Raw genomic sequence first — 21,373 nt, 5'->3', positions numbered from 1 at the left:
TTTTTGATTGTAATGTTCTGTTCTGCTATCTGTTCTGCAAAGGTAGACTACAGCTGTCATAAAACCAGAGAGAGCCTTTCTGCTTGGCTACTATAAAAAAAAAAAAAAAGTCAAATAATACCGTTCCTATTGGTCAGTGTTAGAGGAACTCAGCTTAGTCTGATAGTTAACCTGCTTTAGACCAGGTTAGTTTCCCAGCATAAGTTGCCACGGTGACTGAAGTTGATCTATGTTAAATTTGCTTTATGGAACCAAATCATTTGACAATGAGTCAGACTAACTGAAATAAGCCTGGCTTATTTGGTTAACTTGTTTTATGAAACAGGCCTCGAGGCATTAAAAGTGATCATATTTTTTCCATTGCAGCCTATTGCATCGAATTGCATTGTGTTGAATCGAATCAAATCGAAATCGGATCGCACTGCATCGTAATAGGGGTGAATCGTATTGCATCGCATCGGTAGCTGCTTCATATGTATCTTTAATGTATCGTATCGTTGGCTATGCATCGAGATGCACATCCCTAATGTACAATGCTTTGGCAATATGTACTTAAGTATGTCATGCCAATAAAGCAATTATATGAAACGACAGACAGACAGAGTGCAATAGAGAGTCACAGTGAAAAGGAGCGAGATATAATGCACACTTAATGTTAAGTCCAAAAACAGGCCTTGAGGCATTAAAAGTGATGATATTTTCTCCATTGCATCATATTGCATTGAATCGCATTGTGTTGAATCGAATCGAATCGAAATCGGATCGCACTGCACCGTAACGGGCGAATCGTATCGCATCGCATTGCATCGGTAGCTGCTTCATATGTATCTTTAATGTATCGTATCGTTGGCTATGCATCGAGATGCGTATCGTATCGGCCTCAGTCATGAGATGCACATCCCTAGTCTGTTGTGCTCCTGAATCTATTAAGCCCCTCCCTCCCTCGGGCTCAGATTGGTTAGCTGGCCCAGTGTGCTGGGATTCACTCACTGCCTAGTGCACACTGTCCGGAAACGTCATGCCCCCCTTACCATTATGGGTAGCTGCATGTTCCCGGGGGCAGGGCTTATGTAAAAATCAGGGTTAGTGATGTCACAAACCCGGGAAGAAGCTTGTTGTAGTCCCTACCAGTCTTTTTTTTGTAGTCCTTAAACAACGATTTCTTTAAAAGAAAATATTTCACTTTGCCTTGAACTTTGAGCGTCGTAACTTTGCAGACGTTGTTTATGCTCTGACAGCAACATTACACACTAACTAAAGTTAAAAAAGTGAAATCATAATCAACCACCCCTTTAAGTCTCTGGATCGAAACATGGCGAGGAAGAAGCAAAAACAAGCGACTGCATATGTAAGCAGATGCATATCCAAATAACGTGATCATCAAACGTTAAACAGCAAGTGGAAGTGGTATAGGACTGTGCAAGCTTTTGATGTGTTAGAAGCGATCTATTCCATCTATGTTTTGATCATCGTTCTGAATCCGTCAAAAATTCCATTATCTCTGTTTTTTGTTAAGTGTTGCATTTTTCAAGAAACTTACCCGCTTACCCAAGTGCTGATAAAAAAAAGCTAGATTTTTTATTTTTTTTTTTTTAATCAGAGGCTCAATACTTTGTTTTGCATGTTCAGATATTCATACAACAAAATATTCTGGGTGCAACTAAACTTTTGTGAAAATGATCAAAAATGTTGGCGGTGGCTGGCGACTTTTTAAGGAAAAACAGTGGCGAAAAAAGGGTTAACGTAAAAATGGGCGTGGCCATTTTTACATTTAATGTGCGAGACTTCCAGAGTCATTTGCATCCAGGTATTTTTCGATGTAAAAACAGCTTGTTATGCTGCATGATATTGCAAAGTGATTTTTCTTATCAGATTTTTTAAAGGTAGTAATAAACACAATGGTTTGTAATGCAAACTGCTTTACTGTTTACTGCAGTTATTTTTCTAGTTATTTTCTATTAAATCTTCAGCTAATGAATTGGAAGTCTCATACATTAATAGAAAATACATTGATTTTGCATTGCAAAATAAGGTGGATATAGAGATTTTATAGTTCCCTTTCGATACTTCACTCGTGGACGCCATCTCGCTAGCATACTCTTCCTTGGGCCTCCAATGCCCCATTGGAGTACGGGCCCACTCGACTAGAGGCATCGCCTCGTCGTGGGCATGGTCCAGTGGTGTGTCCATTGCGGATATTTGTGAGGCGGCCGGCTGGGCCTCGCCGTCCACATTTGCGAGGTTTTATAACCTGGAAGTCCCGGCCTTGCAGGCCAGGATCCTTTCCGCTTGAAATGGCACGCGCTGCGTAAACAGACATGACAGAGAGCCCTTGGCCGTGCCGCGCCCAAGTTCTCTGGTATTGTTCACCTGTTAGCTCTCGACCCCTGGGTGTCGAAGTTACGGGTATACTCTGGAACGATTAACCAGGCCGGGTGTGACCTAGAAAGCTCAGCCCGCTTAGCCTTGGGTTATTGTTGACTTCTCTATAAGCATTGGTTGCTTATGGAAGTTATACCTTTAGTCGTTCCACTACATTAGCACGGCGTGATTGGACTGTTCCCATATGCGTCTTAAGCAAGACGCAGTACGAGTGAAGTATCGAAAGGAAACATACTCGGTTACTAACGTAACCTCGGTTCCCTGAGATACGGGAACGAGTACTGCGTTACTGGCCGTGCTATGTAGCTGCACGACTCAGTCGTCGCTTCAGTCGAAGTAAACCTGAGAATCCTGTGGTGAGCTCCCACTTATATAGCCAGATGCCCTGCCCATTCTGGCGGGCTTCGTCGCCATAGGTTCGTGCAGCTCCGCTGCCGCGCCATTGGTTCATTTTTTAAAGCCCTGCACGAACCAATGGCTGTGCAGTTTCACTGCGTGAATGAAATAGGCTTAAGTTCAGGAGAAAAAAGTCTTTTTCCCCATATGCGTCTTAAGCAAGACGCAGTACTCGTTCCCGTATCTCAGTATTAACCCCCTGATGTCGTTTCATCAGTGCTTTGTATTTATGTTTCTATTTTTTACTTTCTATATACGTCTACATATTTTGAAACATGCATTTTCGTGAAGCTGCTTCGAATCAATACATCTTGTGCAAAGTGCTATACAAATAAACTTGAATTGAATATATTAGTACATTGTAAAAAATTTTTTTTTTAATTGTAAATAACTATATTACAAAAAAATATTATTATTACTAAGAAAAAAATTTGTTTTTGTGTTTAATGCAATATTGTGTTTAATGCAACAATTCAGTGCAGTTTCTTTGTAACGGTTTGTGAAATTTACTAGCAAATTCTGAGCAAAAAGTTTTTTTCAGTGTATGTACTTTTTTAGTAGAAAAGACACTTGTGATGAACACTTGTAATTCATCATGTGTCTCTTTTAATCGCCTTTATTATTACAGTTAACAGTACATTATATGGGTACAAAACAGATTTTAGTAGATTTCAGTTGATGGAATAGTTTTGTACTGTAACTTTAAGTTCAGTCCTGTAAAACCTAGCATCCTTCAAAGTATAAACTTTGCTCGGTTCACAACATCCCTAGAGAGGTGTTACAGTAAACCCCTCATTTCCCCCAGGAGGAGCACATTCCATATGTATAGGTTAGTTATTTTCATTCAGAGTGCTTGTCCATCGGGTTGGCGGTTTAAACTAGCTGTCAGTATTAAGTACACACAGCCGCTCAAGATGAAGGTACTTTCATAGCGCGGCTAGCGGCGATGATTAAGGGCTTGCGGTGAAACGGAGAGCCCCTTCTCGATCTGCCTTTTGGCACCACATGTGCCGGGCCCCGTTTCTGTCAGAACCAGACTGGACTCGAATCCAACGCCTGTCATGCTAACTTACCCTCCGGCAGCGGAGAGCCGCTAAAAGAACGTTAAGTTCTCAGCACCACCTGACAACCGCCCATCTTTCATCCATAATGATCTGACGGTATGTTCTAGATTGTGTTTTCGCTCTGTTTTAATGAAAGGCAGCCCCCGCAGAAGTATTTCACGGTAAAAGTCTCAAGTATGTTTACGTAGCCATTACCTAAGTGCGGGAAATGGCGTCACCTTGACCCTGGGATCACCTCGCCGGACAGCCTAATGACTGCGTCTGTGCCACTGTGAAGGCAAGCAAAACACACAGATGAAGCCAACAATAAAGGCAGGGGCCCAAATCACAAGCATGTTGTGCCCTGTGTCGCTCTTTGTTTGGCCGGCTTTCTCTAGCGTGCAGTGGCGTGCTAAGCGTCCGTTTGCAGTCGGCAGAGGGGACGGCAGCAGGCTGTTTGTCAGGCGGATGGGGTTGTTAACATTCCTGTTTTATTAACAATACAGTGGCTCTTCTATGTCGTAGAAACAATAAGAGAGGTTAATACATGCAGCAAACCATCCAACCAGATTCTGTCATACAGGAGGCTGCACAAATACACTGATACATGTACAGTATCACAGCAGTATGGAATAAGAAGTGATCACTTGATATTACAAATGTACAAATTGTACAATTGTAGTAAAAAGTGTGTGTGTGTAAAATGTACAATAATTATTATTTTCATATTATATATACAATGTACATTATATATAATATTTACATAATATATTACATTAATTAAAAAACATTTATTCATGTTTTTATTATTTTAGTAAAACAGCTTATTTGTCAGAATATATATTTATATACGTATGTGTGTGAATAAAATGTATACTAATTTACATATAAATCAAAATATACCTGTAAATTCACATCTGTACAGTAGAACACAGAATAAGAAAGTTCAACACTCTTCAGCAATAAAAAAGAAGAAACGTTAGTTTATCTTGTGTAATTTTTGCTTATTAGTATGGTTGAATTGGATCATCGAAGGTCAGCAGCAAATTGGTTAATAAAATGGGCTTAAATACATAAAGGATATTTGTATTATTTAATTATTGCAGGTTTGAGTGGCCCAACATACCTGAATTCACAGCATAGCATTATATAGTCTAGTTAGACAAACAACCACAATGTACACTGTGACAAGCACTATAAGAAAAAAACTGACTCGAGTATAGTACAATAGAAACTAAAATCCCTCATTATATTATATTACACCCCATTTATTGACTACGGTGATTATTCCCACAGAGCATTGAATGTCAAAGAATTACACCCCAAACGCGGCCCTGGAGAGGCACTGGGAACGCTGCAGGACTCAAATGTTATTCGAGTCACACAGGCACTTTAAACACACAGCGCTTATTAGACACAGCGTTCAGCGACGGCTCATTTAACCCCACGTGGAAACAGCAGCGCTAGATTACGGCTGCCATTTTTCTCAGAGTCGGCACTCACGGCTCCCTCTGCGACACAGATGCAATGCCTGTCCTGGATACATGCAGGCATGTGGAGCTCTGATTACATTATGGGGAAGTGTTTATTAATACGCTAATGATTTCATTGTGCATGAGGCTATGTGCCGTGCTGGCAGAGACACAGACAGTTGAAGGCTAATTGCTATCGCTTGTCAAAACCGTCACTGGAATTAAAAATAAAGGAAAACTATGAGATAAATAGTGCACGCCGAGTATGTGTGTACATGCATGTGGAAAAAACAGGGGTATGGGGCAAAGGCAGGGTTTGAGGTCTATAAAACCTTGACGACTAATTACACAACACCACTGTTAATGAGCATTTCCCCTTAGGACAGACTTTTCAGGTCAATAAAAAGACATTTAAAAAAGCCAAGCAGAAACAGACGTACAAATGCAACACAGGCGTGCATCAGGAGAAGGGCATCTCAGTGACGCAAAACATGCTGCCACGCACACCATGTCACACACACGTGAACAAACACACACACACACCTAGATAAACACAACCAGCTGAAGGAGTCTAATACACGCTATAATGATAATGAAGGATACGCTAATGGCAAATCCACAATTACCATTTTCTTTTGACTTTGCAGGCGAAGTTCAAATAGTGTTATTGTTCACGCATCTTTAAGCGCACACGGCTCTGCACCTGATGCCAATTGCCCCTTTAAGATTTCTGCATGCAGTATATCTGTGCATGAAATAAAAAAAGAGTCCTTCATATAGTGTTACCTTTATATATTATAGTACTAATCAAATAATCTAATTTAAGCATCATTTCCTAAGCTAAAATACTGAAACCACACTATCAGATAGATACACTATTCAGCAAAAACACATTTAATCACATTAGAAGTGACAGTAAAGACATTTATAATGTTACGAAAGATTTATATTTAAAATAAAAGCTGGTCTTTTGAATTTTCTATTCGTCAAAGAATCCTGAAAAAAAAACATGTCACGGTATTCACAAAATATGAAGCAGCACAACTGTTTTCAACACTGATAATAATAAGAAGTGTTTCTGAAGCAGCAAATCAGCATATTAGAATAATTTCTAAAGGATCATGTGACACTGAAGACTGGAGTAATAATGCTGAAAATTCAGCTTTGCATCACAGAAATAAATTACATTTTAAAATATATTACAATAGAAAACATTTCTTTTAAATTCTAATAATTGTACTGTATTTTTGATCAAATAAATGCAGCCTGAACAAAAAACAAAAAAGTTTGCAAACAACAATCTGAAATGTATAAGTGAGTTTATGCTACCAGCAGCACTGATGTTGGAGCGTCTGGCTACCAGCCTCGACGAGGTGATAAAAGCATGTTTCCTATAAATGCTAACAATCTTCATTAGCACGAAGGGGGAGGCAGAGTGCATGTTTCCCTCCATATTCTCCCCCTTTAAAAAAATGTAGGAAAGTTAAAGGGGTCATATGATGCGATTTCAAGTTTTCCTTGACTGCGCTTGTCGGAAGGAGGGACTTTGTAGAAAACGAAGCGTTTGAGAGAGGCGGGGCATAGAGGACCTACAATAATGTACAGTATTTGAAAAATAATGTGTTTTTTGAACATTAAAGCATGTCAACATATTCTGTTACACCAAATACACAAAATAATGATCTTTAAAAAAGCATCATATGACCCCTTTAAATAAAAAAGCTTATAAGCCACCTGTAACTTAAAATACATGTAAACGGCTGTACCCCAATAGGTTTACCCCAGAGATGAATGTGACTGCACGTCTATTTAAGGATCAAGTGCAATCTGCAGATATTGAAATAGTCTTACCATGGCGATAAAAAAGTAATGTGGGCACCAGTGTTATTGTAGTTAATTTGTATTATTATTTCATATTACTATCTATTAAAAAAAGATTTTGTTTATTAAAATAAAGCAGAAATAAAAAATATATAAATATTAGATGAATGACTTAAACGCATTTTTTTTAAGTTAAAAAAATTGCAAAACTTGCAAAAACAATTTGAAATGCTAACTAGGCAACAACTGAAAGTTTATAATTACTAAAACTGAAATAAAAAAATAAAGTAAAATAGAAATATTTAAAAAAACAACAATAAAAATGACAAAAAAATAAAATTATTAAAATGTACACTAAAATTAAAATGGAAAACTGAAACATAATATTAAAAAATTCAAAATAGTATTACTATTTAGTATACTAATAGTATACTATTCAAAATAGTAATAAATACATCATATATTAGTAGATATTTAATATAATTCAGTAATGAATCAGATATATCCAACAGCACATGGCACTTGGTATTCCTGAGATGTTTCCAAGATCAACATGCTACTACTATGGTACATGTCAAAAAAATAAAAATAAAAACTTGGTAGCACCACAAATCTTTTTAAGAGTGCATGTTTTAACATATGCCATGGTAATACCTTGTTCTTTGGACATGGTAAAACCATGATATTGTTTGAAGTGGAGTACATCATATAATGTGACCCTGGAGCACAAAAGCAGTCTTAAGTCTCTGGGGTATATTTGTAGCAATAGTCAAAAATACATTGTACGGGTCAAAATTATTGATTTTTCTTTTAGGCCAAAAATCATTAAGATATTAAGTAAAGATCATGTTCCATGAAGATATTTTGTAAATTTCCTACCGTAAATATATCAAACCTTCATTTTTGATTAGTAATATGCATTGCTAAGAACTTCATTTGGACAATTTTAAAGGCGATTTTCTCAATATTTAGATTTTTTTGCACCCTCAAATTCCAGATTTTCACATAGTTGAATCTCGGCCAAATATTGTCCTATCCTAACAAACCATACATCAATGGAAAGCTTATTTATTCAGCTTTCAGATGATGTATAAATCTCAATTTAGAAAAATTTACCCTTATGACTGGTTTTGTGGTCCAGGGTCACAAAAAACATTTTTTTTTTTCTTAAATATTGTACACATACAATTAAAGCATATTTGTACCATGCCACAGTACTTTTCCTTAATTCAGAAAGTACTTTTTTGAATGGAAAAGCAATAAGATGTTTGACCTCCTCCATTCAACAACATTTTAACAAATGTTTGCCCGGCCACATTTGCTCTTTAATGTCCTCGTCTGCTTCTCACTAATAAAGAAGCACAACAAGGGGATCATTTAATGACGGCAGCTGGACATGACAGAGACACGATCATCTGTCAGGGACAATTTCACATCACAGTCAACTATTTGTTTTTGTCCTGTGTGTGTGGCCCCGCTATGCTGCATAGAAATGTGGTTGGTCTGTACGAGCCATTTCCACATGTTGTTTGTCGCAAAATTAACATTGTTACTCTTATGTGCCATTGCCTTAAAGGGGTCATAGGATGCCCATTTTCCACAAGTTGATATGATTCTTTAGGGTCTTAATGAAAAGTCTTTAACATAGTTTGGTTAAAATTTCTCAATGGTAGTGTAAAAACACATTTTTTACCCTGTCAAAAACAACTCTTTTCAGAGCACGCAGTTCTGTAGCATTTTCCTTTAAATGTTAATGAGCTCTGCTGACCCCGCCCCTCTCTTCCGAGCTGCTCTCTGAGGGACTGTTTACTTTAGCCGCATTCATCGTGAAACTTGCTAATTAGCACATTATTAGGAAAGGCGATTTGCAAAGATTCCTTTAAAAAAACCTTACACTCACTTCTTCTGTAGGTGAAGCTGGATCACGAATGATTCGCGCGAACAAACGCATTTATGTAGAACGGGGGCGCATTCCCTTCAAAAACAAATGTAATCCACTGCGTCTTCAGCGGCTCAGATGTCGGGAGTAAATGACGACTGCTATGTTCATTATTACATCCAACAACAGAACACCTCAATCGCTTAGGAGTCATTCTTGTCTACATCTGCTCCAGCCCATGAAACGCTACTGTCAATCAAACTATCGTGGGAGTGGCCTGCTCAAAAAATATGATATACTGACCTCACAACCCTGTCGTAATGAAGCACGATCCTGTTCTAGTTGTGTTCAGCCATGACTAACAACTGCTCAGAATTCCCTAACAGTCTCGGCTTTTCCCTTTCTACTAATACGTCCATTTCCTTTTTCTTGTAAAATAATCTTTATCATGGTACTACTAACAAATGTGATGCTGGTGCTATCTATTTGAAATACAGCTAGGAGTCGTATTTTGTAGACAGGCATCTGAGATCGGCTCGATTTGAGAAAGGGGTAAAGATTTGAGCAGATTAAAAAAAAACACTGGGTGCATTTTTATCATTATAGGGTTGTTGTGTGCACACACTGTCAACACATATTTCAGTTCAAACAACTTGTAAAAGTGCATGTAGCATCCTATGACCCCTTTAAGGTTTTATATAAATATATGAAAGTATCTCACAAAGCCTGTCAAGAATCTCTGAGTCATATTCTCCTTTAAAATCAAAAGACAAAACATACAATTTTGTATAAAGAGGTTCTGTGCAAAATCAGTTCAAAATTATTATAATGATTGCCAATGGAAACTATATGTGTACTCTGAGTTCTTCAGAAGAACCAGAACAAATGTAAGATTATGAACCGTATGGAACTACTGATGAAAATGACTGAATCATCTGCATTGAGACTACACTGGACCTGTGCAATTTCAAAGGGAAATCCTCTGAATTGGCCAAGACTTGAGAAAGAAAGAAAATCGAATTGTACGTTTGAAATATATATATATATATTTTTTAAACTTACCTCTAAAGGAGAGTCACAGAGGAACCTCTTGAACTGTGAGGGGAAAGAGGTAGAAAAGAAATGCGTTATTTTACATTCATGTACATATAACAAAATACAAAAGATAGAGTTGGTGGGCAGTCCCAGGAATACAGCTGAGCACATTTGAGATGGCCTTTTGCGTAATTTTATCAAACTTCTCTCCTGCGGCTGTTGCTAACAAATACTGCATCACCAAATCCTCATTAAACAACTAATGCTTTGCTGTATCTACAATACCTACACACAATCATACACACGGATCAATGAGAAAAGATTCATGCCAACATGTCTGCAAACAACATTTTGCAGCATCAGACTGGTCGCGATGCTCAAACAAGCAGATCAATGCTTTAAATCTTCAGTTGGACTTTCAAATGTTTTCAATTCTGCTTTATCTAAGAGAGATTAAATAAACTTGGCTCTTTAACAACACACACAATTGCAACTTTTGTAATCACGGTGATGTAAGACATTTAATATTGTTGACTTAATTTCACAATGAGTAGCTGTTCGGTCATTAGTTTGTTTTGGCCGAAGCGAGGCAGCAGTAACTGGCTAGCATTGTGAAGAAAGAGAAAAGGCAAGATGTTTATTCAAGGAGGTTTAAATAACTTTATGTCTGCTAAAGCCTTTTTTCTGTGCCATGATGAACTTGATTTGTTTATTGATGACTGGCAGGTGATTTGGGTAGCGTGTTTCTCTAAAAACAAGGCATGTTAGGACACAAAACATGTTTGACAGCCAGTGACTTGCATGCTGCATTACTCACATAAAGCTAGGTCTCTGATGCTTATATCACAAAATACTACTGAAAATTAATGACGTCAAGCACCCCATCAATGTAACAAAAAACCCTAATGTCTCAAATTCTTATCTTGTCTATCTATCTTGTCGTTCTACAAGTTGCCAAAAATGCACCTTTGCTGAAAAAAAAAAAAAAAAAAAAAAAAAAAAAGTGAGACAAAACTGATCAGTTCATCCAAACATGCAAACCACAAACAGAAAAGTCAGAAATGCATGGAAAAAAAGCCAGTCCATGATCACTGGCACTGCTTCGGGAGCATGTGTGTGTTGGCTGTTTTAGCTGGATGTCAATTCTGATCCACAGGCCTGTGATACTAACATACTCTGCTGTAACGGTGAAACATCAGAACCAATAAGAGAGAAAGAGAAGGGCAGTTTATACAAACTAAATGACAATTCATCCACACTGAATTCATTAGACTTGAAGAAACCTTTAAATGAAGCTGCAGATTCCAGATCTTCATCAGAATAAATTTGATAGAATTACATTTGGTTCCACGCAACAAATGCATATTTCATGCCCTCCATCTTTAATATACAGACACACAAAGCGAGTCTGGTTGTGATCTGGCAAAACCAGGCTCCTGTGGTTTAAAACGCTGCAAAACAAGCGTGAGCAGCTTCGCTTATTGGACAGCGAGAGGGTTGGAGAGAATTAGGCAGCAGTTACAAACTCCATATGGTGATTTCTGCATCTGTGATGTTTAGAGAACTAACAGCGTATGTGGGTTGGGAATCAAGAATAGTCCTAAATATACTACAACCAAACAATTTATGGTATTTGGTTCCGTTAAAAGCTCTTAAACATATACAGTTTTCTGAGAACTGTTTCTGTTATATACTCAAAACTGTATGGCTTATATCAACAACTGAGTCTTTTGGCTCAATTTGTTTACCTCTCCGGGCGGTTGTGAAAGAGAAACGTATTGTTGGGAAAGTGGAACTGAGAAAGATGGGATATGGGAGAGGGATGCGGTGAGTCGCTCGGGGGGTAAAAGCTGGCAAAGACTCTCTCCTGTTCTGCCAGGCACTCAACAGGGGGGTTTGTGGGTAACGGCTCTATGAGAGAGGGCAACGCAGCCATGCATAATTCAATTAGTCTTCTTGCTGATCTCCTGGAGTCTGGCAGCCGTGACCCAGCCTGGTTACTAACTTGGACTGGACAGAATTAAGGGTGTGTTCACACTTGTACTTCGGTTCATTTGGTCCGGACCAAAAAGGAAAATGATACATTTGGTCGTGGTCCGCTTAGCGTTCACATTGACATTTTTGACAGCGAACCTAAAGACAGTGAACCTAAAGGCATAGTGATACGTTCACAACCTGATTGGTCGGCTTGAATGACGTACATATCGTGATGGAACTCACCGAACGCCCCAAACAAAAGTTGCATTAGCCTTAAAGCGGCGCTGCGGGTGTATGATATCAAAGCATCCATTAACCGATCGGTCTGCTTAGCGCCGCTTTAAGTCGAAAAAACTTTGCCGTCTGCTGGACTCATTCTTGCATGTACATATAATTTTATTTTCACTACCTGCAAACTCATAAGGAGCTCATAAAAGGCACTTTACCTCATCGTTGCTCCACGTTTGCCCTCTGCTAATTTTGTTTTGATTACACCGCGTCGTCAAATCATGTCGCATAGCGTCGCATCTTGTCATTACTTCCTGTTTTTGGTTCGTTTAGAAGTATTTGGTCCGTGTTGCGTTCATATATCATTCAAACTGCACCAGAGTTCGTTTTAATCTAACCAAACATAACAAGTGTGAACGCACCCTAAGATGCCCACATTCACATGTGGATTTAAATTTTCATGCACAAAAGAAATGGAAAAAAAAAAAATAAAAATAAAAATAAAAAAAAGAAAGAAAATAAATGAAATGAAAAAGAAAAGAAAAGAAAAGAAAGTAAATGAAAAAATAATGGAAAAATGAAAAGGAACAAAAAGAAATAAAATGGAAAAATAAATTAGAAAGAAAATAAAGAAAAAGAATAAAAAAGAAAAGAAAAAAAACACTGGAATAGAAAAGTTTCTGACATCACCAATCCCTCTAATTTCTCAACATCTCCCCTCCAACTTTTCACCATTCAATCAATTCCTGGTGGGGAAAAAAGTAATGTTCTGCCCTTTTTTCCCCCTTGAATATCTTTATGTTGAAAGAAAAACTGGTTATTTGTCAACTACCCATATCATTAAACACAAGCATTCGTGTTTCTTTCATCAGCGTCATTCTCTCTGTAGCCCTTCTTCAAATGTGTTGTTCTGAAACGCTCCAAAATGGCCTTTCTTGAAAGCAAAAAGGTGAACTCTGACCAAAAGTCGGAAGTGAAATGGCTCAGCAGGGATTTAAAGCTCTGCTAATTTGAAATTAGGCAGAACGTAGTGAACGTTAGAGATCGGCCCTTAACAGACCATGAAATCTACAGTTTAGATCAACCTACATCTTGTCACCATTTTTTATTTAACTAGTTAATGTTCTCCTACAATGAAAAATAGATTTCTTAGTTTTAAGAAAAGAAACCGCTCATTTTGGAAAATGTCATGCATCATTTAACAGCAAATACATATATTAACACTTAATACAGAAAGTCTGAGACCTTACAAGATGGTCATTAGTCTATGTAAAACCTGCTGGTGAGAATAAACGCGTATGAATCGATTTGTGTTCCTCCTTTCCTCCCCAGTGCTACTCTGTATAATTAGTTCATGTGTCATTAGGAGGAGTAAATAGAGTTTTAACAGGATTTGTTGTGCTGAAAATCCATGCCACATGTGTAGGACCTCAGTCATGCCTCACTACATCAGAATACAACAGCAGAAATCCCTGCCTCTCTCTGTGTGTGTGTGTGTTTATGTGTGTGTGTGTCCCAATTACAGTCTTACATTCACAATAAAGGGCCGTTTACACTGATTTCAAGCAACACAATGACCAGAAGTCATTCATTTCCACTGAGATTTTGAGGGAAATGGGTTACTGCATAACCAGCCCACAAACTCCATCATTTACTTTAATCTTCAATGCTTTAATTTATTGAATTATCAAGATACCATTCAAACGTTTGGAGTCGGTAAGCTTTATCAAAGAAATTAATACATTTATTCAGTAATATGTTATTCAATTATTCAAAATGTCACAAAAGATTTCAAACAAATGCTTTTTTTTTACATTTCTATTCATCAAAGAATCTTGAAAAACAAAATGTGTCACGGTTTCCACAAAAATATCATGCAGCACAACTATTTTCAACATTGCTAATAATTATAAATGTTTCCTGAGCAGCAAATCAGCAAATTAGAATGATTTCTGAAGGATCATGTGACACTGAAGCCTAGAGTAATGATGCTGAAAAATAAATTACATTTTACAATATATTCAAAGAGAAAAATGTTATATTAAAAGTAGTGGTCGACCGATATATCGCCAAGGCGATATATCAGCCAATATTTGCCATTTTTCAAATATCGGCATCGGCCGGTACATTTTTCTGTTTGGCCTATGTGTTCAAGGCGAGACTTTTATTTTGACGACGCTGAGATCAAACCTTGCAGACTTAGTCGAATCTAGTTGAGATCTTGTGAAGTGTGCATTTGTATCCTGCATTATTGCATGTTCTCTGCGTGACGGTCGGTCCGTGTGAATTGAATGCTGACAGGAGGAGAGTCCTGCTTGACTGGAGACGCGCGATCGACAAACTAAATTCATGATTTCAAATTATGCTGCACTTTATGCATTTGCTCACTGTCATATGTCATTTTCATTGTGTGATGTATGTAAAATGAGTGTTACCTTGGCTTTATTTGAGAAAACAAATAAATAAAAAAAAAAAATATATATATATATATATATATATATATGATTCCCAATGCACACAAACTTCCCAGAATACTGAGTGCCCTGTTGGTTACAGTGTTTACTTCCTATTCAATTAGATTTTTATTAAATATTTATTTGTGAACAATGCTGTGTCTTCTAAAGTACGGCCACCCTGCTTTCCAAGATATCGGCATCGGCTGTCAAAAAACCCATATCGGTCGACCACTAATTAAAAGTAATAATATTTACTGTATTTTTTATCAAATAAATGCAGCCTTGGAAAGCAGAAGAGACTTACAAAAAAAATGTATTTTACAGACCCCAAACTTTTGAACAGTATAAATTCAAATCACATAATTCACAAAATCAATGTTTTTCAGACAGACAGGGGAAATAAAGCGGCTGAAGTAGGTTAGATCCGGGGTATGAGGAGGTAGCGAATAAAAGAAGGGCAATAAAGGAGAAGGAATGAGGGAATGGGGTGAGAAGTGACAAGTGACTTTAAGAAAATCCCCACCCCACTTTATACATATAGACTCATTTCTTACATCTGAGTGGAATGCTAATGCAAACATACGCACACCTTCCACACTATAAATAGAGCTCTGTTATGGCACCAGGAAAGAATCTGGCAGGAGACGGTCGGCTCTGACGACTTATTATTTATTAATTCCCTCATTTTACGAGCATGAGGATTTATTCATTTGCTGTTGGCAGAGCCGGGCCAGTTTCCAGGCCTAAGGGGTACAACAAAGGCCTCTCTCAGGTTACTGAGAATGTCAAGTAGGTCCACATCCTGTTCACCCTCAGCGTCTGTCTACTAATGCGCTGTCCTAACAGAGAGTGGGTGATTGGGACCAGAAACAGATTCTAGACAAGTATGCAAATGTAAATGCACGGTCAACACAATGCAAGCGCAAGACTGTGGCAGTAAAAAACTTTGAGGTCTCAAAGGGGTGATAAGAGTTCCCTTCTGACGCCTGTGCCATTACATCAGATGTGTTATTCACTTAAAGGGGTCCTGTTATAGATTGGTTAGCTGGGCCAGTGTGTGTTGTGATTGGCAGCACTCGGCGCCTGGTCGGGAAATGTCACACCCCTTACCATAGCCGCCTGCGACCTTCAGTGTAAATATTGCGTCAAAATCTAATCAATTTGAGCGCGATTTTAACCCGGATGATTGTAACCACTCTAAGTTCGTCTGCCTTGGGAAAGCTAGCGTGTCTCCGAACACTCGTTGCCTTCTCTAGTGCAGCTCAACCAGGTCTCATCCCATTCGTCGATATTTGTGATATCACAAATCCCGGAAAATATGCGTCGTAGTCCAAACGAGTCATTCGTTGTAGTTTTTGAAAAGGGATTTCTGTTAAATCAAATATATTTTTTTGAATTGGACTTTGAGCTTTGTAACTTTGCAGATATTTTTATGCTCAAACAGCAACATTACAGACTAACTAAAGTTGAAAAAGTGAAAAAGCATAATAGGACCCCTTTAACAGCTATAAACACTAAGGAATTGAGAAGCATGTACTATTGCATTTGCTGCTTCGCAATGACGATAGCTGATCAGTAAGAAAGTGAATGGATTTACATTCAGATACACTACTGTTCAAAAGTCCAGGTTACATCATTTTTAAGAAATTAATACTTTTATTCCGCAAAGATGCATTCAATTGATCAAAAGTGATAGTAAAGACATTTAAATGTTACAGAAATGTAATTTCAAATAAATGCTGTTCTTTTAAACTTTCTATCAAAGAATCTTGAAAATACAAATTATCACAGTTTTCACAAACATATTAAGCAGCACAACTGTTTTCAACATTGATAAATGATTCTTAAGCAGCAAATCAATGTATTCGAATGATTTCTGAAGGATCAAGACTGGAGTAATGATACTCAGCTTTTCGGCACAGGAATAAATTGCATTTTAAAATTCAAATAGAAAACAAGTTGTTTTTTTTCAATTGTACAAATATTTCAGAATTTTTACTGTATTTTTGATCAATTAAATGCAGCCTTGGTGAGCTGCATTTTGGAGATATTTAAAAATTGCCCCCAAACTTTACATTAGTGTAGGGTATGTTCCAGGTCTTAAGTTGCATTGCATTGCAACAACATGGCATGAGACTTTCTATACTGCAAATATAAAAACTGTATGTACAGAACATACACTAAGCACAGATCAATAAGCTATTAACCTGCTGACCGACTTCTGAAAGCCTCATTGAATGCAATAAGACGAATCTAGATTTGTCTCGCACTTGCTCGATCCTAAAACACACTAAAAAGCTCCAAAGCACTAAAAATGTATACGATTAGGTGTCATTAGACTCCAAAAAACATCTTGTCTGTCCCCAAGACCACAACCCACTCTCCCTTCATACTCAAAAACCTTCCAAAATCAGTTATATTTCAAATGAAACCACAATTTCACTATATTCATGACCTGTTTTCTGTTTGACATTGTTCAGTGTAGCTTTTCATTGTAACTCTTTATATAAAATTGGATTTCTCTTGGCCTCCCGACAGGGTTTTAATAATGTTAAGTTTCCCCACAAGCTCCCAGACTGTGAATGTTGCTTCTTTTATGACACATAATTGAGTTATGGCCGTGTTTCACAGAGCAGGGCGTGTGTGCGAGGCCCGGCCCAGCCTAAGACTGAAATAACACACGGTAGAAGAGTTTTATCCACCCAGCCCTAATTCACTCTCTACCAAAACACAGGTGAATTATTGGCCAGTCCAGACAATTGCTCATGTGTCTTCAAATGGAGGCCGCTGTAAAACAGTTCTGCGTGTACTATATAATTATTACAGCAGCGTTTCATTCCGCAACAGACACAATTGAATATAGATAGACACAATGTTACAGGTTAAACATTTAAACCTGCATGGGTAATGAAATGTTATGGGATCTTGCAGCTCTCTGCTGTCATTCATTTCTACTACTGTACAACTGTTGTGAACTCATCAAGGGGATATTAATTAAGTCAATGAACATCAGACAGATGCAGTTTGAATTGTGCAACATGAAATGTATCTGCTCAGTCAAAAACAATCTTCATTTCACATTTAGATTCATTCCCTCAACAACACGAACGTATAATAAAGCTCCTGCTGTGACGCACAATGCTCTTTGAGGAATCTATATAAATTTCAAGCCTCTGATTTAGCTCTTCACCACAGGATATTCTTCAACATCTTCATTTAAACACTAGAGTTTTGGCAGATTCATTATAAAATCAGTGCATTCAGACAGAGGCACAGTACAGGATACATAGAGCCATGCTGAATCTGTGCACTCAATGCACTAAAAAAAATGTTTATCTGAAACCATTTTCACTCAGAAATTGCTAGCAAACTTCACAAATAATTACAAAGAAATAGCAAGCAACACATTGAATTAAATGCAACATTTAGAAGAAAGAATGAAATATCATTTTAGTTTTATTTACTATTATATTATATATTTTATTATAATTTATAGTACTATTACAACTTATATTATGTCAGTATTATATATTTTATTTAATATTACTATTTCATAAATTTAAATCATTTAAAAAATAATAATTTTATATAGTTTGTTATTTTATAAAAATAATTTTTACAGTGTGGGAAAATCCATTGATTAGATTCAAATACAAATTCAGAAATCTGCACTCTTATTGAGTGTAAAAAAAATAAAAAATAAAAGTTAAATCTTGTATGTCAGCAACATGCATTTAAAAACTTAAAAAATGTCACTTTTACATGCTCGCCCATGCAAAAATTCTCTGCCACTGCTATGTGGGTTATAGGGCATGGGTGGACGCCAGGACATTGCTCGGGTCTTCTGGGTAGTTGTTAGAAGTTTCATACTTAGAAGTTAGGAGTTTGTTCCTAACCAAAGAGCAAAAAAAACAAATGATCACACACAGGGCAGAGGATGAGCAGAAGTTCGGTCAGCGTTTCGCAGGCACAGATTGTGTGTAGGTCTAGTAAAAAGCTAATGTGTACGTGAGAAGTATATGTAAATGCCTCAAACATGCTGGAAAACATATGTAATGTTAGTGAGCAGGGCTTCAGGTCAATCGGTTGGGTGTTTCATGCAGTTGTGAATGTGACATGTTTAAGTCTGTACCTCGCTCTCCCCGCACTCGTACGCAGCGTCACCGTGAACGGTCATCTGGTAGCGTGCATACAGCGCTGCTGACTGCTCATACGACGCCAGGAAGTCTGGGTCCTCAAAGCTGACCGGCACTAGCCTCACCTTCAGAGTGATGAAGGGATGATTAGAGGGTGGAAGTACGATTGAATAAGAAAGACGGAAGGGTAGTAGGAAATCAAAGAAGGATAATGGGAAATAAATAAAGGGACATAAACAATGGAGGATGGGGAGAACGAAGGAAAAACAGACAAGAATGTGTGGATAAGGGGAGTGGTTAACAAAAATAGCAATGAAATTATTTCAACAGCACTGTATACACATCACATATGCAGTGTTTTTGGGTTCATATTCACACTGCAAGCCGAAGTTCTGTTCACATGACCTTTTAAATGTGACACTGGTCTGAACAGGCAATGCTTACTTATATTCTTCACAAATTTCACAGTTTAACTGAATAAATCATTCAAGCTTAAGTAAGCAACTAGCCAATTAATCATATGAATTCTGACTGTTTACATTGTCTCTTTTGCATGTGAAAGTGGTTCAGAATGGAATTAAACATGTCCGATTCAATGTGGAAAAAAATAAAGATTGCATTAAGATTCTTAGAATCACTATAGCATCTTCTGAAACAAAGACAGCCTAAGAGTAAATATGAACCCAAAACTAAAATGTAATTGCATTCCCAAGCTGTCTTACACTTTACTTTGTTGCTAATTTAGCATTACACAATTGCTCCAAACTATTTAAAGAAGTTTATTTTTTTTCTGTAGGGATGCACAATATGTCTGTCACCATACCAATAATGGTAAATATTAGTGATCTTATAGTCTAATCTAGGCTAACATTGGAAGTCATTAATGCATAAATGTGATATGGCATACAGTTTGGAAAATTCAAACAGTGTATTCTTCTTTTGCTCCAGATTTCTAAACATACTGTGTTATACTGTTTACATTACAATGTTCTGATGCACCTAAAGGACATTGAAGCACGTAAGATATACAGATTATACAGAGTAACTTGTTTTTGTGTTGAGCAAGACAGGGAAGGGAATGTGTAGCATGGATTTAAACTCAGAGTTGGAGGGTAAATGTTGGGAAACGGGAGGCTGAAGTTGAGGCTGGTGCACCGGGGCTGTGAAGCTCTGATTCAGGCTAAAATCACATGGCTTACAACAATACAGACCATCAATGAACCTGATGAATTACAGTTAACACTGTGTCATTGGGGCAGTGGGATAAGCACTGGTCCCTTGACTGATTTAAAAAAAAATCAATAAATAAATAAATACAGGAAAGGAAAACCACCAATTCTAAGCTTGGTCTATCTTTTTCAATAGGTCTAGCCTAAAAAAATCAGAACATTTCAGGCAAAAAATAAGCAGCAGGGCATCAATAACATGGCGTCCGTCAATGTATACACAGTACGCACACACACACACACACACACACAAAGCATTCTCAAACAATTCAATAACTTGGAACTGTCATGAAGCCAGGGCAGAAAGAACATAAATTTAGAAAAGCCAAAGTCTGAAGTACAACACCAATTCAGACCAACTCACAACAAAACGTCCCATGCAGAGCTTTCAAAAACTTCAAAAAGAACTGCAAACGCCAGAACATTCAGAGCTGTTAGCGCATTTGCTTTGACACGTTAAGCTGTGGTGCTCATGTGAGGCACGAACGTTCAAGCTCTCAAACATTGAATCTCATTCCCATTTATTCCGCTCATCCTTTTGTGTCCTCCAACAGTGGTAACATACCACACAGTAATAAAAACAAGAATTTCAAATATAGAAAACTACTGCGTGCGACTATGAAACATATTTAGGAGCACCAGTGTGACTGACCAGATCATCATCATACTTGTGATTGTGATCGCTGAGGGGAGCTTCAAAGGTTTCTACGTGTTTTTGCAGCATTGAGTAATGTATCACAGACATATCTCATGAATCCTTTCATAAGCAACGTGTAGACAGTGTGTAAATCAGAGATTCATTGCGCAGTGTAGAGAGCTTTGTTGATTATAAATGTGAGCTCGCGATGAGCTGAGTGACAGCTTTTAATGATTTTTAAGGGAGTTTGTAAATGTGATACTGATTTAATACAACAGTTAAATAGACAAGAAGTTAATATTAAGTGACTTACATTGTCTGACTATAACACTATGGTCTGATTTTGCTCTATTTCGTCGTCGAAAATAGTTTGAAACAAAGTCACAGCTCAGCCGCTGCGCATCTCCATTCAAACACAGCGGTGTCTCGTTTATGAATGAACTGCGTTTTTAAACGAATCTAGTGAGTCAGTGATTCATGATTACCCATTCATAAATACTGTCACTTGCTTCATTCCTGAATGATTCAGCTGTTCAAATTAATCAATTGAATGAATGATTCAGTGATAAAATCAGTGACTTGTCGCCACCTGCTGGCGGATTTAGTTTAACTTTTAAAGTATCTTTTTAGTTCTTTAAATCATTTAATATTTCTATATTCAAAATTTTATATTTAAAACATTAAT

General features: G+C 37.5%; 1 protein-coding gene across 7 annotated transcripts in view; it reads right to left on the bottom strand.

Moving 5' to 3' along the window:
- LOC107679187 (arginyl-tRNA--protein transferase 1-like) overlaps window positions 1–21,373 on the bottom strand; it is a 98,951-nt gene that overhangs the window by 49,421 nt on the left and 28,157 nt on the right. For 6 of the 7 annotated variants that reach the window (XM_016474697.1, XM_016474700.1, XM_016474699.1 and 3 more), the window contains one exon: window positions 10,056–10,088. In XM_016474697.1, the coding sequence (XP_016330183.1) occupies window positions 10,056–10,088 (33 nt within the window). Of the gene's footprint in view, window positions 1–10,055; window positions 10,089–18,821; window positions 18,951–21,373 lie in introns of all 7 variants that reach the window. The other variant, XM_016474696.1, reaches the window with a different exon arrangement.

Source organism: Sinocyclocheilus anshuiensis, unplaced genomic scaffold (assembly GCF_001515605.1).
Source record: "Sinocyclocheilus anshuiensis isolate Anshui unplaced genomic scaffold, SAMN03320099.WGS_v1.1 scaffold300, whole genome shotgun sequence".
Taxonomy (NCBI): Eukaryota; Metazoa; Chordata; class Actinopteri; order Cypriniformes; family Cyprinidae; genus Sinocyclocheilus; species Sinocyclocheilus anshuiensis.
This window is presented reverse-complemented; position numbering and strand designations above follow the sequence as displayed.